Below are 26,214 nucleotides of genomic sequence, written 5' to 3' on the forward strand. Positions count from 1 at the left end.
CCAAAGGATAGTATAGTTTAAAATAATCCAGTTACAGAGAGATTGATGCCTAATGGATGTCCAAACGCGACCAGAGTTACCTGTGAGTACCGTGGTATGCAGAAGACAGAGCAGTTAGGTGTTATGGGGAAATGGGAGGGTTTAGATAAAGTCATCTGGAGAAGGCAATGGCAACCCACTCCAGTACTCTTGCCTGGAAAATCCCATGGACGGAGGAGCCTGGTGGGCTGCAGTCCATGGGGTCGCGAAGAGTTGGACACGACTGAGCAACTTCACTTTCACTTATCACTTGTATGCATTGGAGAAGGAAATGGCAACCCACTCCAGTGTTCTTGCCTGGAGAATCTCAGGGACAGCGGAGCCTGGTGGGCTGCCGTCTATGGGGTCGCACAGGATCACTTCAACAGCAGCAGCAGTGACTTAACAGTCACTGCTAAGTGACTTAGCAGCAGCAGCAGATAAAATCATCAAATAGCTTGTTTCAGATATCGTAAGCCACGTTTGAGGCCAACACTTCATTTCTCAGTAACCACCAGTAGGAGAAGTAGCTAGTTTCTCTGGTTAGAAGTGATACTTTCCTCTGCTGAGCAACAGTTACTAGCATTTAAAATCTTGTTAAACAATAACTTGAGAAAACCACATATTGTCTTCTTGAGCACTCACAATCCTGTTGGCTTTTGGAGGTGTTCCAACCAGGAGAGGCTTAGGGACACCCTGAATCATATCTATTTATTCTCTCTGGGGCATATACTCAACTTATGTCATACTAATTTTTCTCTTTGAATCTTTTCTCTCTCTTTTGTTTATTTTTCTTTTTCCTTTATATCTGAATTTGTGTAAATTAAAAGGATAAAAAACTATTCTATTGGGCATGAAATTTGATGGGACATCTCTATTGTGTCTCAAAAGAGGCACCAACCCTGTGTATGACCATCCTTGCATTGCAGTATATTTGACATTCCTGGCTCCAGGGAAGTAAATAGCACTGGCAATCCTCCCCTTCATTGTAACAACAAAAATGTCCTTAGAGGACCAGAATCCTAGAATTCCTTTTCTAATGTCAGATTCCCCCACCTCCCCACCCTGCACCAATCTCCTTTGATAACCTTTGTTATTAATTTCTGCCTGAGAAAATTGCCAGCAATGAAGTGTTGTGAGTAAAAACCTCTTTCAGAGGTCTTCATATATTGTTGACTTAGCAGCGGTTTTTTTGTTTCAGTTTTCTTCCAGATTCAGTTTACATTCTCAATTTTAGTCTGTTAACTCAGTAAGCATTTATTGACTGTCCATTGTGTGCCAGGCATTGGGGATACAAAGGTCATAAAACTCATTAATGGTCACTTTAACTTGGTGGGCTGAGTAAATAACAGTTTATACATGTAGCAGGATGTTAACTGGCTAATTATCTCTTGGAAGAAGAGGACAAGTCAGAGGTAGTGAACTAGGTAAGTACAGATCCTTTTAAAAAATAAACACTTATTTAAATAAAAATCATTACTTTTTTAACATAGTACATATTAACAGTTACCGTACTTCACAACTTTTAAGTACCACAGTGGCTGGTTGTGAGGTGCATAATAAACATTAACTATGCGTTAGCTACGACTGTGGTTAGAATCAGTGTCCACATTAGTTCTGCGGATAACTATGAAATTGCCTCCCTGGAATATGATTTCAGACTCAAACTCAGAGGAGGAAGAGAGGCATACAGAAACAAACGGCCCTTCATACCCAGGGGGAGTAAGAGAGCACGTGTACTCGGAGACTGCCCCATCCTAAACTTCTTATTGAACAGGTAATCTTGAAATAGGAAGAACCTTGGCTTCGGCTTGGATTCTGCTGCTAAATCTGAAGTGACTGGGTAAATTATTTTAACTTCAGCTATAAATCTCATTATTATTTTCACAATGTGAGGATTAAAAGACCCTTCCAGTTGTATATAATCCACTATTATTTTTTGTATTTCTCTAGTTTCATGTACCTGGAGCTAAAGAGGCGAGGGAGAAGTTTCTTTTACCAAAAAGTGGGTTTAATGGAGAACTGTAGACCCAATAGTTTGAATTATTCTAAAAATAGCAAGGAACCAGAGAGATCAGTTGAAACTGTCAGCAGACTTACTGAAGTTTAACCTGGATAAATTAGATGAGTTAGGTATTTTGTTTTCATATTACAGAAGCCCTCACACATTGATGTAGCTGGACCTATTAGTATTAACAATAAAACACAGACCTTCTTTTTCTTTGGTTGTGCTACTGCTCTTTCCAGGGCAGCTTTTAGCCTTTCCTCCTGGTGTTTCTGTTTCTCTCTCATTTTCTCTTCACGCAACCTGTCAAAAGAGGAAGACATTGTTCTAACTATAAATCACAGTCAAAAAGATCTACATCAATACTATTTGATAAAGAATTACCTAAATATTGTTAAGTCTCCTTTAAGGTTAAATGAAAATAATTTGTCTTCCCCCGTAATTGTGGGTTTTGAATATTCAGGTGAAATTTCAACAACAAACCCTGTTTATGTTGAAATGGGAAGAAAGTGCATGTCACTGTTTTGGAAGAAGCAAAGTCTACCCAGATCTTTGTCCAAAACAAGCACCTCAACAGCCCTCTCATTTCATTTACAGTTCAGTACTTTATATTAATCTGTATGATGGCCACTTGAATTATTGATAGTTTCCAGTTATTTTCACCTCTTTTTAAACCTTTTTATTGAAGTATAACATGCAGAAAAGTACACAAGTCACAAGTGTATAGTTCAATTGATAACCAAAAAAATATACTTTCCAATAAATCTCTTTGCATGTTATCCTCAAATAAGGCCAAGAAATACTATTTGTCTTTTTTCTCTTTAGGGTTGTTGTGAGGATAAAATTAAATGAGATGACCTATGCACACTGTCTAGTCCACTGCCTGTTGCAGAATAACCACTTGCCAAGTGATTACTATTTTATGGATGTATATAATTATCAATGTAACATTCACTGAACATTTTTTATGCAAAATTAGGTATTATGTTAGGTGTCTCCAAACCATGGGGAAAAATCCACTAAAATTCTTTTGATCGAAATAATAAATAATTGGGATTAGATTCACATATTAATCTCACTGCTAGAAATAGTTGTAATTAAACTTTAGTGAGAATATATTTTCTACTGTAAAAAAATGCAAATGCTTAGTGTAAGTGAAAGGTCATCTTGTGGAAGGAGTGATTTCTCATAATTTCTTTAAAATGTGCTTCATATTCAACAAAATCCCATCAGGATCACCTTAATATATTCTAGTCTTTGTTTTTATATGGGTAGAACAGTATCCCCGCACCCCAGTAAAGTGGTAAGCAGTAACAAAGTATCTAATATGAATGTCTGCTATTAGAGTTCTTACTGTATGCCAAGCATGCTTTAGTGCTTTTACATAGATTATTTAATTCAATCCTCATAACAACCGTATGAGATAAGTGTCATTATTGCCATTTTATAGTTAGGCAGTTAGGAACCAAGGAAAAACCCTCATTACCTAGCTCTTTGAAACAATTTCTTCACAGATTGACTCTCCCTGTAGTTTTCCAATTAAGGAAATTCTAGTCTTAGGCCCTTTCACCACAAGTATGATTCTCCTTCCACATGATAATCCTTTGAATATTTTCATAAGTAGGGGATATTTACTCTAAAAATTCACTTGTTTTCAGACTGGAAGGACCCCTTGCCTATCTGAAACTCATTTGTCTCTGCTGAACTCCTTCCTTCACAGTGCTCATTTTACCATTGGTAATGACATTTATTTCATAAGAATATTAATGCATATATCTCCATACTAAATAATAGCTCTATGAGGACAGCAGGTCTGAGTTTGATTCCAGTGTCTATATGGTGTATAATAGAGTCTTGCCATATAACAGACTTCCCTAATGTTTAAGGCTTTTGTTACATGTATATCATAAGACAGTGACTGTACCTTTGCCGTCGTTCTTTCTGTTTCATCCTCTCAATTGCCTCCACATTTTCTTTGGGAATGGAGTCAATGAGATCACTCAATTCTACCAGACGAGACTCTACTTTTACCAGCTTTTGAACTGCATTGAGGCTTCCAACCTCAGCATCTCCAATGCAGACTTTGTATACTTGGTTAATTTTTTTACTAAGAGAGTCTATCAGTTTTTCCTGAGATTAAAAGGAAAAGGAGAGCAGAAAACATCTCATTACTGTTTGCTTGTTCATTCTATAAATGTAAAATTCCCTTTTACTATATTGTAATGAAAAGACTTTTATTAATATGTTCTACTAAATACTTCCTTTTTTAAAAGAAAAACTTTAATACATTAGAACAGTGAAAAAAAAATGAAGCAGTCAATTTATGTCATAATTTATAGTCAGAGCAGGCTTCCCTGGTGGTTCAGGGAAAGAACTCGCCACAGTGTGGGAGACCTGAATTCAGTCCCTGGGTCTGGAAGATCCCCTGGAGGAGGGCGTGGCAGCCCACTCTAGTATTCTTGCATGGAGAATCCCAGTGAAGAGAGGAGCCTGGTGGGCTGCAGTCCATGGGGTTGCAAAGAGTCAGACACAACTGACTGACTAAGCACAGCACATAGAGCATTACTATAATAACACCCTGGATTATTTCTTTAAAAATATTTCAGTCTAGGTATAAAACAATTTAATAGGATGCTTGAATGTTTTTGTGTATCATTCCCATTCAAGTAGACACTACATAGACATTTAAATCCTTTTTTTTTCCCACTCCAGTGCATTTCCTAGTAGCAGTATGTGAACTCCCTTTTTTGTGTTTACTACTCTAATTGCTAACACTATAATCCTGTCTGACAGTTATTTGCATACATGTCTTATTGTCCCTTATAGACTGTAAGCACCTGGAAGGCAGGAGTTATTTCTTACGTTTATACTTATGTGTAAAGTAGCGCCTTGCATGTAACTATGCACTTAATAAATGTTTACTGAATAAATGAATGAATTCTCTCAGAGGGAAAAGAAAGTTACAAGCAAACAGCTTCCCAGGCTGGCCTACAAAACATTTTGAGTTTTCATTCTCTCCATCTGGAAGCCATTCCAGTATTCTAGTCTAAGCGGAAGCTTAGGCCACACCTTGCTGATCCCTGTACCTGGCTACTGCGCCGTTTTAACTGTTGGTAGAGATGTTCAAGCTTGTAGGTAACATGTTTCGGGACCGTAAGAAAGCTCTCTTTCTGTGTCTCCACTGTATACCCGGCATTCGCAGATAAAAGGATCTCAATAAACTTCTGGGCAAAGTAAATCGTTCTCCTGGTAGAATCCTGCCCCCATTCCTGCTTCTGCTCAAGGAGATGAGAATCACCATAAAGCCACGGACAAATAATATTCAAGATAGATGTGGCTCCAGGAGCCATGGGAAACCCCTCCTGAAACCACAGACTCACTACAGAGCTACCAACACTTAATTACAAATCAAGATCTGTTACCAATAGTGTACTTCAAACAGCTTGTCTCTCCCACCTAGTTTAACAAGCTTTCTGATAGTCCTATTTACTATAAAGCCCCCTTTCTTTCCTCCTACAGTAACACTTAGTGTATTCCCTATTTATATTTAAAATATGATCTTAGGAAGTTTGGAGAAATATCTATTAAAAAAGTCCTGTTTGCCATAAAGCTCCTTTTTTCTTCCCCTTTCTAAATGACATTTCTATTCCCTGTTTATTAGCAACACATTCCTTTTAGAAATTTTAGATATATAGAAAAATATAAAAGGAAAAAAGTAAAAGTAACTCATCAATGGGATAAAACATTGTATACTGGACATGGAAAAGATTACTGCAGTGTGTGTCACTAAAAATATATATTCTGAGAAAACATCTTGAATGTGAGAATGATTAGTAGTTGATGGAAGTTTTTTGGAGGCAACCTCGTGAACATTTAGAACTTTAGAGATGAATGGTCAACAACCTTTCATCATGTCTTATTACTTAAGCTCCCCCTGTCAAACAGGAGAGGAAAAGACAAGGAGAGATGTTTTATTAAGATAACAAGAACAGTATAAGAAACAGGATTGGGGAATGAGATTAAATACTCATGTATGAAAAACAGATTGAGGGCCTGGCCCAACAGAGCAGAAAGGCCTAGAAAAAGCTCCAGGCATAGATCGGCCTACAGATGACAGAGAAACTAAGTATAGGTCCCATCTCTTGAACTGCTACCAGATGGCGGGCCCAACCCAGAGCACTTCGGAGGAGAGGCAGCCAAGAGAGGCTGCGAGAAGTGGGAGGAGCTGCTTCTCTGCCCCAACATTTCACTTTCTAAGAGACACTGTGAATTATTAACTCCCATTTTTTCAGAGTGTATAATACATGAATGCCCAAATTATACTTGTGACCAAAATGTCATAGTCTTTTTAATAAGTAATTTTCAGATCAATTCTGTCTTCTCCATTTCAGGATCGAGTTGCCTCAAAGTTTGAGTATTGAAATGCTACTTTTTTTCATAGCCACCCTAAATTTGGAAGAAAGGGGCTTGTGGAGGGCACTGGGAGATACCTCTGATATCTACCTGACATTTTTCATGTTAATCAGCTTCAGAACTATTTAAAACAGACTCAAAGGGTGAAAACAACCCAAGTGTCCATCGACAGAAGAATGGATAGACAAATTATGGTATAAAAATATAGTGGAATATTATTTAGCCATAAAATGGAATAGACTTCTGACTCATGCTACAACGTGGATGAACCTTGAAAACATGCTAAGTGAAATAAGCCAGACACAAAAAGTCCAGAAACTGTATACTTCCATATATATGAGCTACTGAAAACAGGCAAGGGCTTCTCTGGTGGCTCAGTGGTAAAGAATCCACCTGCCAATGCAGGAGATGGGGTTTCAATCCCTGGGTCGGGAAGATCCCCTGGAGAAGGAAATGGCAACCCACTCCAGTATTCTTACATGGGAAAGAAAGTATGGACAAAGAAAGGATCCTGACAGGCTACCATCTATGGGATCACAAAAAGAATTGAACACAACTTAGTGACTAAACAACAAGACAGACAAATTTATAGAGATAGAAAGTAGAACAGAGGTTACCAGAAAGCTGGAAGGTGGGAGAATGGGGAATTATTGTTTATTGGGTACAGAGTTTCTATTTGGGATGATAGAAAAGTTCTGTAAATAGTGGTGATGATTATGCAGCATTGCAAATATAGTTAATGCCACTGAATTGTACATTTGAAATGGTTAAATGGTCAATTTTATGATATGTATATTTTTTACCACAATTTTTTTAAAGGTGTAAAAAAGACAGCATTGAAGAGCTGAAAGGTGGCTATCATCACCCTTTTTGCCCTAGCAGTGCACAACCCCATCCCTTCCTTCCTTGGTGTTACACCACATAAGAAATGTGGACTGTGCCTGGAGCCATAAACAGGTTTGTTTTTGTAACCCGGCCTGCTTATGGGTAAGGGAGCATGGTCATCTTCTGATAGAGTCCCCTTAAATCTACTCCTGTTTGAAAATCAAGTTCATAACTATAATTGTGATACTAGTCTCACATACAATTTGAATTTTTATTTCATTCAAGATTTTACAAGGAAACCAATGCTAGCTGGAGTTTATTATGGGTCTTAAAACTAGCCTGATCATTCATTCAACAAACATTTATTTAGCACCTGCTTTATGAGGTTGCTAAACTTGGCTGAATAGAAAGGTAAGACCAGCCTTGCCCTAGGGTTTGCATCCAGCTGGGAGAGACCTGCATGCAAACAGGTAAGCACACTAGTGTATGTCACAAGTGCTCTGGTGATAGATCTCTACAGGCCCCAAAGGGGCCACAACCTATTACAAGCTCAGTGTTTGGAAAATACTCCATTCAGTGCTGATTCAGTGCTTCCTGTCTTCATTATTTGCCCTTCAAATTAATACCAAAATTATCACAGGCAGTGAACTACTTCATATGTATAGTCATGTGTATACTGACTAAAACAAATATATTTATAGGTGGGGAAATCTCAGTATCATACTTTATCCTTTTAAGAGAGTGCCAATGATAATTTAATGTTTTCTATCTACTGTGTAAGTTGCCTGTTACATATTGACAAGGTAATTTCCAAGCAGGTTTTCAGCCTGTCATCAACCTGGGACTTGTGGTTTGCTTTAATCCTCCTATTCCAATGCTTAAGACACAGGGAATGCAGGTTCTTATCATGAGCCAAAATAAAATTACTGCAGGCAAAGAATGATTACCTGAGCATCTGAGTTATATTCTCCAAAACTAAATAGCCTGGACCTTAATTCCAACTCTGCTGCTTTTTCTTCTTCTCTTACACAGTTGGCCTTGAGCAATTCCTTGTGTTCCAAAAGAAACTCTATGTTGGTATTTCTATTGCAAAGAAGAAAGAGACCCTTATCTGTAATTTATGATTCAGTGAAATAAACCATCAGACAGGAGCTTCAACACTCTCTAGATCATGTGTCAACATCCTATGCTTAGTAAGCCAAATAGAAGTTTATATTTTAAGACATTGACAAAGTACCTGCAACTTTTCAGGTTAAAATAAGAAAAATAAATGCACAGATGCTTTTCAATGTCCATCAGGAAGTATTTTCTCACCCCTCTACTTTTGTGGCTCCCCTGAGTCCCCCAAATAGAAAAAGCAGTAAAATTGAGGTATTGGAAACGCAAGCTGGGTGACCTAGGATGTCACTGTTCTCAAACCTGACTGACAATCAGAATACCTGGGGAGCCACTGGGAAAAGTAGAGACTCCTGACTCCTTACTTAGAGCTTCTGATATAGATCCCCTTTTCCTGCCCAACCATACCCACCCCATCCCCTCATATCATAGTGTCATGGTGGGGGCACCATATACTGAGGACTGGAAGTGAGGAGACAAGGATTAAAAGGAGACTGTAGTTTACTGGGTGGCTATGAGACTATGGTCTTAAGTTCTAATATGTCCCAAAGTTCAGTGCAGTTTGACTTAACTATTTAAAAAGATTGACATCTTCTGGTGCAAATGAGTCTTCCTAAAAAGGTTCTACACATTTTTACAATGAGTATTAGAGTAGGAAGGAATTTTTTGAGTCATCAAATAAGCCCCCTTCCCAACAGAAATCCTTCTATAATAGCCCTGATATTGATATGTACGTTATAAAATGATACAATATTTAAGTCATAAAAAAACTTTTGCTGAGAGTCACAGCCAAGGAAAATGAGTTTATTAGCATTATCATCCAAAGCATGATTTGGTCAGCCAGATGACAGCGTAAAACTGCATTGAACAAAGAGTAAGGCAGTAGGTGACATTTTGATTCTTTATAACCTTCTATATTGTCTTTTATTCTTGCTAGCTAGGAAAATATTTTGACAAGTGAAAGGAATTAGGGACTAAAACTAAAACCAGTCTATTCTGTGTAAATATAATTCCTACTTTTTACATTCTGCAGTGTAAACTATTATTAATAAAAATTCTTCCCTAAATCCAGGGAGACCACAAGGAAGGGCCATACATAAGTGAAGGTGGACTTCATCTCTGATTAGAAATTGGTTAATAGAATGTCTACTTGTTTTTTATGACTTACACTTTATCCTGTATAAGTTTTTCTCTTTTATTTACATCTTCAAGATTTTCATCTACATCTTGGGAATATTGTACCAAAGTAAGATTCTGCTCTTCCAGCTCTGTGAGGACTTGAAGTAACTCTTCGGGTTCTTTGAAGTAAAGTTCTGGCTCCTAATCAATAATGAAGAATATAATTCACTTAACATGCTACCTGTGCACATGTGACTTATCTAGGAAAAAACAGTGGGGTAAAGGAATACTGTTCCGATTATAAGGGAGATATGGGCAAAGAGTGACGAGAGCCTATTTCCATGTGAGAGCTGGCCTTAGGGAAGAGAACACTTTGGGTGTTGGGCGGGAGATGAAGTTTATTAGAGAAGGGGAAAAGGAAGAAGAGAGTGAGGAAAAGAGAAAGAGGGATGGAGCAGAGGAGGAGGCAAAAGCAGGAAAAAAGGAAAGGCAAGTTTCTAGGGAAAGACAAGAAGAAGTAGAATGAGAAAAGACAGAGGACTAAGTGAAGGTCATTTTCTCCCTACATTTTAATAATTTTCTATTTTCTAAAATTTTAAGTATAAGTTTATATCACTTTAAATAAATTTAATTTATAGCAAGATGACTTGGATATTTGCACCCCCATGTTCATCAAATTTACTGTAGCCAAGAAGTGGAAGCAACTGAAATGTTCATCAATGGATTGATGGATGGATAAAGAAAATGTGGTCTATCCACCCTTAAAAAATAAGGAAATCCTGTCATTTGCTACAATATGGATGAACCTGAAAAACATAAGGACATGAGACTAAATGAAATAAGCCACTCATGAAAAGACAAATACTGCATGATTCCACTTTTGTGAGGTATGTAAAGTAATCTAACTCTTAGAAATATAAAGTAGAATGTGGTTGCTAGGGGCTAGAGGGAGTAGGCATAGGGGAGTTGTTCAGTTGGTGTAGTTTCCATTTTGCGAGATGAAAAAGTTCCAGAGGTCTGTTACACAGCAGCGTGTTAATTGTTAACACTGCAGGATCATACACGTACTAGTTAAGATGGTAAGTTGTGCTTTTTCCACACACACACAAAAAAAGATGATTTATGTTATATATAGTATAGAGATAATGCTTTTAAGTGTTTTTTGTTCCTTTTCTGTGAGTTTCTGTGGTTGTATCTAGGGTGAGATTAACTCACAATCAGACCTGTAGCCACAAAGAGCTGTTTTGTTGAAGGTCAATTTATCTCACAGTCCAGCTACCCAATATATCTCAAGCCCCAATAAAATGATAAATAATCAGGAGGTGGTTATTTTCACAGGAAGATTGTAGATAATATATATCTCCTAAATTGTTACCTTCTAAAGGACACTTATTTACTTATAATTTTTTTTTTTAATCTTTCGGCTGTGCCTCACAGCATCCAGAATCTTAGTTCCCTCAACCAGGATTGAACCCATGCCCCCTGCAGTAGAAGTGTAGAGTCTTAACCACTAAACCGCCGGGGAAGTCTTGACATTTATTTTTCATTAAATGTCTGATGACAGACATGAACTATATATACAACTAGAGAACAGTATCAAAATCATATTTTCGGGGATTTCCCTGGTGGTCCAGTTGCTAAGGCTCCATGCTGCCAATGCAGAGGGCCCAGGTTCGTTCCCTGCTCAGGGAACTAGATCCTACATGCCACAACTAAAGATCCCGCATGCTGCAACTAGGACCTGGTGCAAACAAGTAAATAAATAAATTTTTAAAAATCATATTTTCTTCTGAAAGGTTGTGGAATATTTGGAACAGGACATTTTATTTCAAAAGAAGAAATGAGCATCTATACTTTTCACCAAACAATATTTAAGTCAAGACAAATAGTCTAGTTACCAGATCATAGTCCATATCATCATCTAAAAAGAATTCCAAACTGTCTTCTGAACTGATACTCTCAGCTTGGCTGTAAAAGGAAAAGAAAATGCCTGATTTCTGAGCCATTTTCTATCAACAGATTTGCTTTCATTACTAAGTTATTTTTGGAACCTAAATGTAACCTATTTCTTTTCAATAGCCTGTTTAGCCTTTTAGGGAATTGCAGGAATCCATAGATTCCACGAATATGCAAAAGAAAATCAGATTCATTCCCAGACAAGGGTGACATATGCAAACAAAGAGACCACAAGGAAGGGTCATACCACGTGGTACCAATTATTTGAGGTGCGTCTGTAAAATATCTTCTGATCAGGCTGAGGAAATGTTGGTTGGGGAGTGGGGTGGGTGATGAGATACATACTTAAAGAATAGTTATGTGGCTTGCAAGGTGGCTCTGAAAGAATCCTTTAAGAAGGATAAATTGAAAATGATTGGAACGTTAAAAGGGCAGGGGCTAAGGAAGGAGTAAAGCAGCTGTTGGTGTGACCTAGGTAAGTAATGCTTGTAGTGATGGTGGAAAACAAGCCAGTGGTTGGGGGTTAGGAGGAGAATCAAGAGACACAGGAAAGAAAGAATTCATAGGAACCAAGAATAGAAAGAGCTACTGGGGCAAAAAGAGAAGAGACAAGATGACTTCAGCATTTGTAGTCTGTGAGCCTGGAGTAATGGAGGTCACGCTAACAGGAAGGAAAACAGTTTTAAGGATAGGATAAGGACAAGATTGGGCTTCCCTGGTAGCTCAGCTAGTAAAGAATCCCCCCGCAATGCAGAAGACCCAGGTTCGATTCCTGAGTCAGAAAGTTCCCCTGGAGAAGGGCATGGCAACTCACTCCAGTATTCTTGCCTGGAGAATCCCCATGGACAGAGGAGCCTGATGGGCTACAGTCCTTGGGGTCACAAAGAGTCGGACACGACTGAGCAACTAAGCATAACACAAGGACAAGATTAACATTTGCTTTGTTCATGCTGAGTTTGAAGGGACAAAATAACCTACTTGGAGCTGCCCTTTAGCAATGGGAAATATGTTGTAGGAAAATTGAGAGGCCCACAGAAGTCAAGGGATACTTGGGAAACATCCCCTGAGAAAGCACTGGGTACCACCGTTCAGTCCACTCTTAGTGGCTTCAGTGATATCATTTTCAAATCAATCTTCTCCCACCTCTCTGACACTATGTTACCTTTTTGGTTCCTTTACTCTGAGTCTGTGTTTCCTCAGCCTTCTTCCCTCTCTTTCTGTCCATCCTCTGAGGCTGATCCTCTCTTATAGATTCAACCACTACTAACATACCGACTCCCACATCTCTGTCTCTCTTGAGCTCTGGACTTCAGTGTCCAGCTTCCAGCTGAACATCAGTATCCACTTGGGTGTCGCATAGAGAGCTCAGATGAATGCATCCAAAATCACACTCCTTATTTACCTCTCCGGCCTGCTCCCCTTACTGTGCTCCTAATGCCTTTGAATGACAACACCACACATCCAGTTGCCACAGGAGAAATTTGGGAGTTATCTGTGGCCACTCTTTTTATTGGCGGAAGCCCGTAGGTAGCACTTCCCTGATGTGTCCCATAGCCTCTCCTTCTTTGTTCTGGCTGCCACTGTCTGGCTGAGGCAGTTCATTATCTCTCATCAGATGAATTGTGACCACAGGTTCCTAACTGGCTCCTCTACCTCTAGTTTTTTCCCTGTCCATTCTGTTCTCTAAAATACTACCATATCCAATTTTCTAAAATGTAAATCTGTTTTGAGCCTCTGTCACATTCTTGCTAAAACCTTCAGTGACTCCCAGGGCACTTGGAACAAAACACAGACACTTTTGGGATGACCCCACTGCTTCCCTGCTCATGAGACAATACCTAGTTACGCCTCCAGTCTTGTCCACTTACACCCGGCAGCCCAGCCATTCTGAACAGACCCAAACACTGCCACCCTCGTGCCAGCAGCCCCTTCCCTCTTCACTGACCCCCATCCTCTCACCAGATGCAGCTTAGATGCCATCTGATCTGGAGGGTGTCCACTGATCCTGCCCTTGCTTCTCCAGTCCCTCACCTCTCCTCTGGGCTGAGAGTCCTTCCTTTGCATGCCTGAGGCACCCTGATTGTCCTTCCAATGGCCTTATCATGGTATAATGTAACTGACGAACTCCTTGTCTGTCTTCCTCACCAGACAGTAGGCTTGTTGAGAGCAAAGACTATCTTTTTTATTTATTCTGGCCCTATAGGGGACTCAGTAAATACATGCTGAGTAAATGAAAGAAACTAAGAAGCAGTGAACTTTCTGAGAAGGTGAGTGTGACGTTTGCATATTAGTTTGTGCTTCAACATGGAAAATCCTTATGATGATGTTCTGTATTTGATTGTATCTTGACTGTACTGATGTCAATATCCTGTTCGTGCTATTATACTACAATTTTGCAATAGATATTACTATTGGGGGAAACTGGGTAAAGCATAGTGAGAGCTCTCTGTATTTTTTCTTGTCACTGCATGTGAATCTATAATTCTCTCAAAGTAAAAATTTAATTAAAACACAACAAAACAGTGACTCTAAAATGCCACAGAAGTAGAGTGGCCCCAAGGCCCCTGACATTCAGAGCACAGTGTCTGTGTCGACTTTTGCCATGGATAATACACTGCTGGCCCAGATATTTCCTTTGGGGTCAGGGTGTCCATCCTGGACATCAATATATTTTCTTACAGCTCCCCTAGGGTAGCTTGGGGCTTCCCTGATAGCTCAGTTGGTAAAGAATCTGCCTGCAATGCAGGAGACCCCAGTTCAATTCCTGGGTCAGGAAGATCCACTGGAAAAGGGATAGGCTACCCACTCCAGTATTCTTGGGCTTCCCTTGTGGCTCAACTGGTAAAGAATCTGCCCGCCATGTGAGAGACCTGGGTTCGATCCCTGGGTTGGGAAGATCCCCTGGGGAAGGGAAAGTCTACCCACTCCAGTATTCTGGCCTGGAGAATTCCATGGACTGTATAGTCCATGGAGTCGCAAAGAGTCAGACACAACTGAGTGACTTTCACTTCACTTCAGGGTAGCTAGGGTGGAGAACTACCACTTTCTGAAATAATGAATATAAATGAATCAATAATCAAGTAAGGGAAGAAACAAACAAAAAGTGCTTTCTAGTCCTATAGCAGCAATTTTGAATGACATGGTAAATTTGCAAACACATGAGTCAGCAGTGTAGATCAAAAACAACTGGGCAGTGGATTCTAAGAGGCAAAGACCCAAGAGGCAGGGTGTGGGTGATTTCTGCGAATAGCAGATGTAGGCCCTCATCAAAGGATGCAGGAAGACTGTGAGAACTTGGACACCCACCGAGCACATAGAAATGGCAACCACTACCTCCAGAATCTTTTTTTTTTTTCCTCCAGCATCTCTTATGGTGGGTATGGATACATAGCACATATGTTGAAGAAAGGCTAAAAGAGATATTTGCTTAAAAAAAAAAATACACCATTTCCAAGAGAGGTAATCAATATGTACTGTACTTTGATACGGATGATTTCTTTTCCTCTAGGTTGGGAGTGGTCCTCTTGCGTGATCTTGCTATTCAGAATGTCCAGGTGAAGTCCACATCATTGGTAATGGTGGAGGTGAAAAGAACATGTAGTTAGGAATGAGTGCTTGCTATTTGGTGAGAGTGATTCATTTTTCTGTACTGATATGCCCATTACTTAAAAAAAAATTATTATTAGAAACAATCATATAGAAAATGGTGCTGTTTTATTCTACTGACTTTCGATTCCAAGCATAAAATCAGAAATCACTGTTTGGGGTGGGGATGGGTACATGTTGTCTAAAACATGAAACAAATCAGGGACATAAATGGTGAATATAAATCACAGTTCTCTTGTTACCTAATCATATATATTTTTAATCACAGATTTTAAAAGATCAAGATAAAAAATAAAAATGGTGGAGTTTAGTTATTACCAATGTCTGGGTCTGACCATGGTCTGAAACTGAGAAGTGGGCAACTGGTCTTGGATCTCTGCATCCACTGGCCCCCAGGTCATGCTTCCTCATGTCCGAGCTTTTGTGGCTTCCAACCACCCTTCCTGCTATTCTGTCTTGAAACCACTGCAGGCCTCACTCCCCAATCCCTCTACTTGGAAAGTCCCATTTATTCTTCAAAATCCAGCCCAGATGTCACCTCCTCTTAAAGACTTTTCTGAATGCCTTAGGGAGAGATCACATTTTTGGTTTTTGCCCTCAGACCCCTCACCATCACTGCTGTATCATTTGTCCCATTACATTGTATTTGTATAGTTCTAGCATGCAGAACTATATCCTATTCATCTTTGTGTACTTGGAGTCTTGAAAAGTTGCTGATACATAGTATGCCTCCAGTATATCCAAGGTGAGTGGGGGAAGGAAAGAAAATGGACAAAGAACCGGTGGATTCTAGCACCATCGTAAATGAGCATCTTAAGTTTTTAAGCTGATCCTGGAACACATATTACTAAAAATGTCTTGGGAAGGGATGCTATTCAAACTGAGTGACTCCTATATTCAAGATTTTAAAAAGAAGAAAACATGGATCCCACCACCCACTTCCTCTACACTCCCCTCCCCTGCACCCTACACCAGACCTCTAACAAGCAAAGTAGTATGTCTTAAATAATTTGGGTCCAAATTGGCCTCACACTCTGAAAGAATCCACCTTTTCAATCAGCTGGCCAAGTGTACTTATGCCAGGGTTGTTTCTGGGCAGGCAAATTGTATGGTTGAGCTTTACCCCTACCACTAAATACCTCTGATGGTTGGCACCAGGATAAAGGAGAAATAGAGTCACTGGAAGTCAGCTTGCCTGTGGGCGTTGAATGACTACAGGGCAGGGGTTGGGCAGGGGTTGAGGTTGAAAGTGTCCTTAGAGTTGATTATGAGCATGGTAGAGCTTCCTCAGTCTTCCCAGTTACTTCCCTGAGTCACTGGCCAATGACAGTCACCTGGTTGCCATTGGCCTGGATTGTTGGGCCCTGGGAATTGGTCCACCAACGCCAGATGGCAGGCTTGAACCACAGGAATGAGGAAGCCCAGCCAGGAAGGACATCAGAGGATGTGCTAGTCAGCCAGGGACAACTTGTACCAGATCCTCTGCCCCTGACTTCTCTGCCAGTTCTATTCATTCACCCACCTCTCTGAGTTTTATAATAATGTCTGGAGAGAGAGAAACAGAACACCTAGCTCCCCAGGATTAAGGGTGATGTGGACACCAGGCTCTGTTTTTCAGCTTAGTTTATAGGTCCTGCATCTCCACTTTGAGATGGGCACCTTCTCTGACTTGACTTTTGTGGGTGAAGTGCCAAAGCTCCAGTGTTACCTTGGCTATGTCTTCCCAGAGAAGAATCTTCCGAAAATGATGTCCTCCTGGACTCGTCAATGGTACCCTCTCTTCTCCTTGCACTTAATTCTAGAATGGAAAATAATTACAAGTTGGGGTGAGTGAACACTTCTGCGAATGAGAGCTTTGTTTCAGGGTGAAGGCCGAGTTATTGTGAAAATTTCCAGGAACAGAAATGTAAGATGGGGGCATGGTAACCAGCATCTGTATTATACAGATGGCCAGGGCTGGTCTCTGGAGAAGGCAGGATGGATGAGAACAAACCTAGAGGGCCTGAAGAAGTCTCTTTCCCACGTCAGTCTATCAGAACTTCTAAAATCCCGGTGTTAACCATTCAACCCTCTGGACTGAGACTCAGCACTTTCTGAGCATCCTCGAGTTAGAGGACAAGTCTAGGAGCACTGAATCCTAAGCTGCTCTTGTCAAGCATCACATATTGAGTTTAACCCAATGTCATTACTGTGCTTGACACTTGATACACACGATCTCATCTCAGCACACGCAGCACAGTGAGAGACACGAGGCAGCTGAGCAGGGCGGCCACCCCTGGTGTGCTAATAAAGGCTTAACAAACGGCTCTCAGGGGAAAAGAGTCTCCCTGATTTGTAGTTTGCAGCTTTCAGTAGTATAAGTGCTCTCACCCCTAAGGCTCAGGATGGGTTCTCAGCTGACGAGTGTGCAGATCAAGAGAACCCTCTTTCTGTGTGGCTTTCTCCCCTCCAGTACTCTGCTCGGGGAACTCCAGCCACCATGGCCTCCCTACCCCCAGCCCTGTCTTCTCCATCCACAGAGACTGCTGAGGCCCCCCTCTGCCTCACTGAGTCCTGGAAGTGTTCTCCAGGCAGGGCCCTGAGGCCAGCACAGGGCTCAACTCATGTGTTTCCCTTCTCTCAGGGATTACTTTGTTTTGCTCCTTGATGTCTGATGTCTTAAAATTGTTGTTTCCTATGTTTTTCAGGCAAGAGGATGTGTCTGGTCCTTGTTACCCCAATGTTGCTGGAAGTCTGTCTTCATCTCTGATTTGTGACCCTACATTCATCACTTACGTATGAAATTCTTACATATAATAGGATCTATTCCTTTTCCACTGAACTTCTTAATGCCAGTACCATACAGTTTTCATTTTTGAGACTGTGATAATATGTTATATAACGTCTTAAAGGATAAGTAACACACCCATCCTCACCTTCTCAGTTCAAAAGTATTTCTGTATCTTTCTAGATGAACCTCAGAATCATCGTGCAAAGATCTACCTAATCCAACTCTCTGATGAATTTTTGGTAACATTTTTATTATACTTCCATAAAGCTTATACATGAATTTCAGAAAAATTGGCAACTTTACAAAATCAGTCTTCCTATCTGATAACATATTTCTCATTTGTCAAATCTCCTGGTCACACATTGAAGGTTATTATTGCTTTCTTGAATTTAACTTCCTTGTATATTTTCTATAGGGTGCTCAGGGCTGGTGCACCGGGATGACTCGGAGGGATGGGATGGGAAGGGAGGTGGGAGGGGGGTTCTGGAAGGGGAACGCATGTACACCCATGGTGGATTCATGTCAATGTATGGCAAAACAAATACAATATTGTAAGTTAAAAAATAGATAAAGTAATTTTAAAAAAATAAACAATTACACATGCATGATAAAAATAAATAAATAAATAAAGTTAACCTATTTAGCTTAATATAGTAGGTTAATAAAGTATAATTGACTTTGTGTCCAATTACTCTACAGAATGTTTTAACAAGTCAAATTGTTTTTCAGGTTTTTTATTGGGGAGAGGTTTGTAGGTATGCTATTCTCACTATCTACAAATAAAATATTTTCTACTTTTCCATGTATATATTTTTATTGCTTCATATTTGAAATTAACCTGAGTTTCCAAATTAATAATTTATAATATCAGAGTTAGTGGGATTGTTCAGAGTCTGCCTAAAATAAAAAACTATTTAATAACAAACACTGAAGCAGAATATTTTAGAATTAGGATATGTACTTAATTGAATATGGGACTTACTTGTTGTACCTGGAAGCATGACATTCACATTTTCTTTACTCCTTGACACCCTTTTCATTGCTTGCTGGATTTGCCATTGTTTTGGAGACAGTTTCAGCAGAAAAAATCCGTATTTCATGTACTCTCTAAGGAGGAATTCTGTTTTTGCTATTTCACTACTCAAAAGAAAAATAGATATGGTTAGATATACCCTTATGAAAGCATGTTCATTTTTTAAATAGGTTTTACAAAAGTCATTCTCTTGATCATGTATTTGAATAATAATTTGCTTAACAAATATTGTAAATATGGCCGTAAAAATAGGGACTTCAATAAGATATGAGACGAGAGGCAAGAAACCTGTAGGAATGTTATTTGAACAAAAATGCCCAAGGATAGGCACATTTAGAAGAGACTGATGATCGACTTACTGGTTAATGGCTCACTACCCAACGTGCATAGATGCCAATATCATGGCACCAGCTTTTGAGAAAAGAAAGGACATTCTTGAGATTGACCAGCAAGAAGACAGGAGGCAAGCCTCTCAAATCTATCTCTTTCCTAGTCAGTCAACCTCTCAATAAAGCTCTTTCTTTTCTCAAAAGCTGGTGCCATAGTATTGGCTTCTGTGTACATCAGGCAGCAAGTCCTTGCCTGGAACACCTTTGGTGAACCACAAAGGGACCTAGGTCTTATGAAGCCAGAGGTACTGTGGCCCCTAGTGGAGTTTGTGCCCTCGCCACCAGAGTGACCACGTAGGCCAAATTTGTCTAGAGGGTCAGCCATCGGGTTCCTGCTCCTCCAGCCTGGCATGCCAGGCTCCTTGGCACTACTTTCACTTTTGAGAAAAGCAGCAACTCCCAAATCAGACGTCTTTGGGGTGAGTAACCTCACTAAAATACACCTGTGCCTGTCTAATAACCTTCTCAGAATTATGGGTTAGAGCCCCACCCTGGGGAGATTTTTGCTGGGTTAGAGTCCCAAGGCTAAGATCACGTATTAGAGTCCCACCCTACGGGAGACAGTATAAAAGGTTGTAGCCACTGAGGTACTTGAAGGATGGGGTTAGAGTCTCAGGCCTTTGAATTTTGTTGTTTGTCTCTGTTTATCTACATCTGGCTGTTTTATGTGTTCGGACTGGATGACAGGGTTAGCAAAACTTTATTAAGCCAGATATGAATGAGGGCCCTCATTCTATAGAAGACTTACATTAACGGAGGTGTGGGGTGTTTTTTCTGGTTTTGTTTGTTTGCTTTCACCTGAGCCTAATATGATTGCCTAACGGTATTAATACAGGTGTGTATTCTTAATGGAACCAGCCCTGATTCCTCACCTCCTTTGAGGTGAGAGGATAAGGGAGAAACAAAAGAGTGTAAAGCAGGAACATCCTCCATCCCAGTGAGACATATCATGTTCTTGAATTAAAGGAATTCTATATAGCTGGACAAATTATTTTGGTTTTCCCTCACTGAGAATTTCGGCCCTTTTGTGTGAGCCAAACTAGCAGGGAGTTAGCACTGAACTGCTTGTAAGCCTCTCTCTACATAAAAGGAAAGTTTGCTTGGAGGAACAAACATAAGTGGTGGTGCTGAAGGCCAGGGGCTATACAGACGCCCTGGGCTGAGTGCATTCCACCTAGAAATAGCCCAGGTGTCTAGAGGAGCTTGTTTGTATCTCTGCCAGGGAGGTAAAATGTTTTGGTCATCTAGGAAAAATAATCCCCTCAGAAAGGAAGTGAGGGTTTGTATATTTCAGCCTCTATCTTCCTGAATTCCTCTCTCACATTCATCTCTGACTGAACTAAGACAGCCTCCTCCCTTCACTTTTTGCAAGGTGGTACAGTGACCTCTTTCACCCTCCCCCTCATCAGGTAAGTTTTCCAAACTGGCGAGTGAGACAGGCTGGACTTTCAAAGATGCCTCTGCAGTAAGCAAGCCTACCCTTAGCACACAGAGGGGAAACTATTAGGAGCCTCTGGCCAAACTGGCTAGTCTTGAAGCTGCTGGGAGCTTCCTCGGCAGCTGGGAGCGTGGGTGACTTTCAGGCCACAGTCCTTGGCAATCACCTAATGGAAAGCTGCTCAGTGTTCCCTACAGGAAGCTTCACATCCACGCTGGCCATCTCTGACTTCTCACTGGCTTCTTCATGGAGTTCTTACAGCCAAGTTGTGAATAGTCACTACGCATTTACTTGCTTCTTTCCAGAAACCAGACTAGGATTTGGAATTGGTTCCTGCACGGTACAGTTCTTGCTTTCTCACACCTCCCAAGACTGACTGATTTCCCTCTGCTATTTTTCAGGGAGGAGGGTGAGAAGGCATTTTCTTAGAGGTTTGCGATGCATAGACTATTCTCTTGGGTGTGAAATCTGGGGTGTTGATTTCAGAGTTGCTTGCTTGCACACTGTCTCTTGCTTGTCCATTCTCAGAGGGGCAAGCTGACCCTCAGAACCAGCACTGAGGCGGAAAGTCCATTGAGGGGGCCAGAATCGAGTGTGCCCAGGTGCTCCCTATAAAGGAGCAGCATGTGCTCTGGGCCCCAGATTGGCAAACCCTGGTGCTTTCCATCATCTCCCATGAGCACAAGGTTTTCCAGGTGCAGCCAGCATTGCAGCATCCCATGGACCCCAAGCCTCTTGTAAGACTGACGTTCGGGCCAATCTATGGAGGCTGGGAAAAGGCAGCAGGCATTTGCTCATGGCAGTTGTTCCAGGCTCTTCCATGTTTTTGCTGGCCAAGAAGCAAAGTGCTTTAAGCACAACGATGGGAGACAATGCAGTCGGCCAGCGGCAGAGCTCCAAGTTCACTGGGGGCTTGTTTTCCCCCAGAGGACAGGCTCCCACATGGAGTAGTCCTGGCTGTCCCACCATCAGCTCTGCCTTGCACTGTGAATATCAACTTTCCTCAGATCAAGAGAAAGCAGGTAGAAGACATTTGACTGGCTTTTCTAACTTTGCATTTTTTTCAGCAGCAAAACCATATTGGGTCTTTATATCAGAATAAGAATTTTTAGAACAGGTGTAAATTTAAGGTTCAAGGTAAGACTCAGAAAAAGCCTATCTTGCCTGAAGTCAGAGCCTAATGATGATCTTGACTTACTACATTTGGCTCCTCCTTGGGAGCCCAGTGTTTACCTCTTTTTAAAAAAAATTTATTGAAGTATAATTGATTTACATGTTGTTAATTTCTACGGTACAGCAAAGTGATTCAGTTATATATACATTCTTTTTCATATTCATTATCACAGGACATTGAATATAGTTCCCTGTGCTGTATAGTTACGAACTTATTATTCATTCTGTGTATGAGTTTGTATCTGCTAATTCCAAACTCCAGTCCTTCTCCCACACCCTGCCCCCTGGCAACCATAACTTTGTTCCCTGTCTGTGAGTCTATTTCTATTTCAGAGATAAGGTCATTTGTGTCATATTTTAGATTCTACATATAGGTGATATATGATATTTGTCTTTTTCTGACTGACTTAGTATGGTAATCTCTAGGTCCATCCATGTTGCTGTAAATGGCATTATTTCATGCATTTTTATGGCTGAGTAGTATTCCATTGTGTACATATACCACATCTTCTTTATCCATTCATCTGTCGATGGACATTGAGGTTGTTCCCATGTCTTGGCTACTGTAAATAGTGCTGCAGTGAACACTGGGATGCATTTGTCTTTCCAAATTGCAGTTTTCTCTAGATTTATGCCCAGGAGTAGGATTTCAGGATCACTGGGCAGCTCTGTTTTAGTTTTTTGAGGAAACGTCGTACTGTTTCCTACAGTGGCTGCACCAATTTACATTCCCACTAACTGTGCAGAAGGGTTCCATTTTCTCCACACCCTTTCCAGCATATGTTATTTGTAGACTTTTTAATGATGGCCATTCTGACCAGTGTGAGGTAATACTCTGTACTTTTGATTTGCATTTCTCTAATAATTAATGATGTTGGCCATCTTTTCATGTGCCTGTTGGCCATCTGCATGTCTTCTTCTAAATGTCTATTTAGGTCTTCTGCCCATTTTTGACTGGATTGTTTTTTGTTATTGAGTTGTATGAGCTATTTGTATATTTTAGAAATTAAGCTCTTGTTGGTTGCATCATTTGGTCCCATTTGTTTATTTTTGCTTTTAGTTCTATTGCCTTGGGAAACTGACCTAAGAAAATATTGCTACATAAAATCCTCGTTTTAATGTCAATGTTAATTTCAACCAAGTGTAAGTACAAATATAAAAAATACTGCCAATTATAATTGTAAGATAATTTGTAAAAATATTAAAAGCATCCTAAATTCAGAGGTGTTAAAATGGGGGAGGGGGGGGAACAGTGCCTTAGAATGAAGAAAAGAGAATATTTAGGAAATAATTTGTTTACCTCTAACATTGGTTTCCTTCTTTTCAGCTAATATCTTGTAATGACAAGTTAGAGAAACTTTTCAGCCAGAGGTTACTGTATCCTGGTCCCCAGGTAGAGACAATCCTTGATCAACAAATTACTTGTTTTTAAAATGTGTTCATACTTATGAAATCACCAACTGATCAGGATTAGTCCCCCTGAGGTCTTGCCAGGCACCAGTAGGTTTCAGTGGGGGCAGGGACAAATGATGGGTAGAAGACAGGCCCAGCCTCACCTTTTCACCGACTGGATCTCCAAACTCGCCTTCTTGAGTTCCGCTGTCATTTGCAGTTTGTTTATAGTTTCCTGCGCTGCACTGAAAAGGAACAGATTTGTTAGTCTGTTTTGTATTGGGCCGTGTTCTGAGAAACTAAAAAGAAGAAAGAAGGGAGTAAAAAGCGATTTGGCCAAAATGGGGGGGAAAAAAAAAACGAACATTTTGAGAGCATCTACAGATCTCTGGTCGTTTTCTCGAAGGAACTCTTCAAAGGCTATCGCGTCTTCTTCCAGCTTTTTTTCTGCTTTCATGAGTTGCCTTTCCTTCATTGCTGTGTGTTTTTCAAACCTTTGAATGGTGTTTTTTTTGGTTGACAGAGCATACTGGGAATATTGAAAACACAAGTGCATCAAGAACATGATTCCACATTTCTAGCACATTTCAAAGGTCTCATAACAAAGGGGAAAAATAATGTGCCTGGTCTGTGATCATTTGTATTAGAAATAATAGTGTGTGAAACTTGGGGCTGTGGCCTTCATTTCATGAAGGAATTCTATTTTCAGGATAGTTAGAAGGGAGACTGGAGAAGGCAATGGCACCCCACTCCAGTACTCTTGTCTGGAAAATCCCATGGACGGAGGAGCCTGGTAGGCTGCAGTCCCTGGGGTCGCTAAGAGTCAGACACGACTGAGCGACTTCACTTTCACTTTTCACTTTCATGCATTGGAGAAGGAAATGGCAATCCACTCCAGTGTTCTTGCCTGGAGAATCCCAGGGACGGTGGAGCCTGGTGGGCTGCTGTCTATGGGGTCGCACAGAGTGGGACACGACTGAAGCGACTTAGCAGCAGCAGCAGCAGCAGCAGAAGGGAGACTAATGCCTCTCTTTCACTTTTATGAAGAGGCTTGATATTGTTCCAAAATAGCCCCACAAATAAAAATAGCTATGTGTCTCCTCAGGCTCTATCCTAAAAAGGGGAGTAGGGGCATGTTCCATATTTCTTCAAAAAGCAGGTCCATTTAGTGTTACCCCTTTTATTGACTATGCCAAAGCCTTTGACTGTGTGGATCACAATAAACTGTGGAAAATTCTGAAAGAGATGGGAATACTAGACCATCTGACCTGTCTCTTGAGAAACCTGTATGCAGGTCAGGAAGCAACAGTTAGAACTGGACATGGAACAACAGACTGGTTCCAAATAGGAAAAGGAGTATGTCAAGGCTGTATATTGTCACCCTGCTTATTTAACTTAGATGCAGAGTACATCATGAGAAACACTGGGCTGGAAGAAACACAAGCTGGAATCAAGATTGCCAGGAGAAATATCAATAACCTCAGATATGCAGATGACACCACCCTTATGGCAGAAAGCGAAGAAGAACTAAAGAGCCTCTTGATGAAAGTGAAAGAGGAGAGTGAAAAAGTTGGCTTAAAGCTCAACATTCAGAAAACTAAGATCATGGCATCTGGTCCCATCACTTCATGGGAAATAGATGGGGAAACAGTGGAAACAGTGGCAGACTTTATCTTTTTGGGCTCCAAAATCACTGCAGATGGTGATTGCAGCCATGAAATTAAAAGACGCTTACTCCTTGGAAGGAAGGTTATGGCCAACCTAGATAGCATATTTAAAAGCAGAGACATTACTTTGCCAACAAAAGTCCGTCTAGTCAAAGCTATGGTTTTTCCAGTAGTCATGTATGGATGTGAGAGTTGGACTATAAAGAAAGCTGAGCGCCAAAGAATTGATGCTTTTGAACTGTGGTGTTGGAGAAGACTCTTGAGAGTCCCTTGGACTGCAAGGAGATCCAATCAATCCATCCTAAAGGAGATCAATCCTGGGTGTTCATTGGAAGGACTGATGTTGAAGCTGAAACTCCAATACTTTGGCCACCTCATGCGAGGAGTTGACTCATTGGAAAAGACCCTGATGCTGGGTAGGATTGGGGGCAGGAGGAGAAGGGGACGACAGAGGATGAGATGGTTGGATGGCATCACCGACTCGATGTACATGGGTTTGGGTAGACTCCGGGAGTTGGTGATGGACAGAGAGGCCTGGCGTGCTTCAATTCATGGGGTCGCAAAGAGTTGGACACGACTGAACGACTGAACTGAACTGAACAGTGTCCTCCAGTACTTTCTGGGCCTTGGGAAATTGGATTGTCGGCAATCACAAAGGCTTTCCTATAGGAAGTACCATGGGAGAGTCAGGGTCCAAGGATTCCTCCAGGCCAGCCCCAGGGTCAGGGGGAGCACGGGGCTGGGGGAGTGGGGTGGGGGAGTGTTTAACCAGCCTCAAAGCACCCTGTTTAGATCCTCCAATGCAACTTTGATAGCTAGATTCTGTTTTGTTTTTGGTGTTTTTTTTACTACATAATGTAAGAATCTACTTGTGTTTTTAATACTATGCATGAACAATAAAGTATAAACAAAGCCACAAACATTATAATATGAATGGATTAGAATGTGGAAATGAGATAACTTTAAATAAACAACAACCAGGACTTCACTGGTGGTGCAGTGGATAAGAATCCACCTGCCAGTGCAGGGGACACAGGTTAGATCCTGGGTCCGGGAAGATCCCACATGCCTCAGACGACGAAGCCTGTGCTCCACAAGATAAGCCACCATGGTGAGAAGCCCATGCACTACAACAAAGACCCAGGGCAGCCAAAATAAATAATCAATGAATTGATTTAAAAAAAAATAACAGTATTTCTAAATATGAATGGATGTAAAATAAAAGATTAAAGAAAAAAACCCAAAAGTTAGATACTCCACATGTGAAAGGGAAGTCGCTCAGCCATGTCCGACT

At 40.7% G+C, this 26,214-nt stretch overlaps 1 protein-coding gene and 2 long non-coding RNA genes across 15 annotated transcripts in view; 2 read left to right on the forward strand and 1 right to left on the reverse strand.

Moving 5' to 3' along the window:
- CCDC38 (coiled-coil domain containing 38) overlaps nucleotides 1-26,214 on the reverse strand; it is a 39,036-nt gene that overhangs the window by 2,230 nt on the left and 10,592 nt on the right. For 4 of the 13 annotated variants that reach the window (XM_081595290.1, XM_081595285.1, XM_081595284.1 and 1 more), the window contains 11 exons: nucleotides 23,619-23,782; nucleotides 23,418-23,498; nucleotides 18,811-18,965; nucleotides 16,767-16,856; nucleotides 14,932-14,989; nucleotides 11,395-11,464; nucleotides 9,546-9,697; nucleotides 8,209-8,344; nucleotides 5,110-5,298; nucleotides 3,948-4,153; nucleotides 2,230-2,326 (listed from right to left, as the gene is read on the reverse strand). In XM_081595290.1, coding sequence (XP_081451416.1) covers nucleotides 2,230-2,326; nucleotides 3,948-4,153; nucleotides 5,110-5,298; nucleotides 8,209-8,344; nucleotides 9,546-9,697; nucleotides 11,395-11,464; nucleotides 14,932-14,989; nucleotides 16,767-16,856; nucleotides 18,811-18,965; nucleotides 23,418-23,498; nucleotides 23,619-23,782 — 1,398 coding nt within the window. Of the gene's footprint in view, nucleotides 1-2,229; nucleotides 2,327-3,947; nucleotides 4,154-5,109; nucleotides 5,299-8,208; nucleotides 8,345-9,545; nucleotides 9,698-11,394; nucleotides 11,465-14,931; nucleotides 14,990-16,766; nucleotides 16,857-18,789; nucleotides 18,966-23,417; nucleotides 23,499-23,618; nucleotides 23,783-26,214 lie in introns of all 13 variants that reach the window. The other 9 variants (XM_081595294.1, XM_081595292.1, XM_081595289.1 and 6 more) reach the window with 3 other exon arrangements.
- LOC145546942 (uncharacterized) lies at nucleotides 157-13,719 on the forward strand. Its single transcript, XR_014083402.1, has 6 exons — nucleotides 157-1,445; nucleotides 1,679-1,795; nucleotides 3,682-3,760; nucleotides 7,256-7,393; nucleotides 10,184-10,383; nucleotides 13,656-13,719. It is a non-coding gene; the product is annotated as an uncharacterized LOC145546942 (long non-coding RNA).
- Nucleotides 15,811-18,628, forward strand: LOC145546943 (uncharacterized). The gene is made up of 2 exons (XR_014083403.1): nucleotides 15,811-17,833; nucleotides 18,009-18,628. It is a non-coding gene; the product is annotated as an uncharacterized LOC145546943 (long non-coding RNA).

The sequence above is a fragment of the Giraffa tippelskirchi genome, chromosome 4, assembly GCF_054371585.1.
Source record: "Giraffa tippelskirchi isolate mGirTip1 chromosome 4, T2T-mGirTip1v1.2.pri, whole genome shotgun sequence".
NCBI lineage: Eukaryota > Metazoa > Chordata > Mammalia > Artiodactyla > Giraffidae > Giraffa > Giraffa tippelskirchi.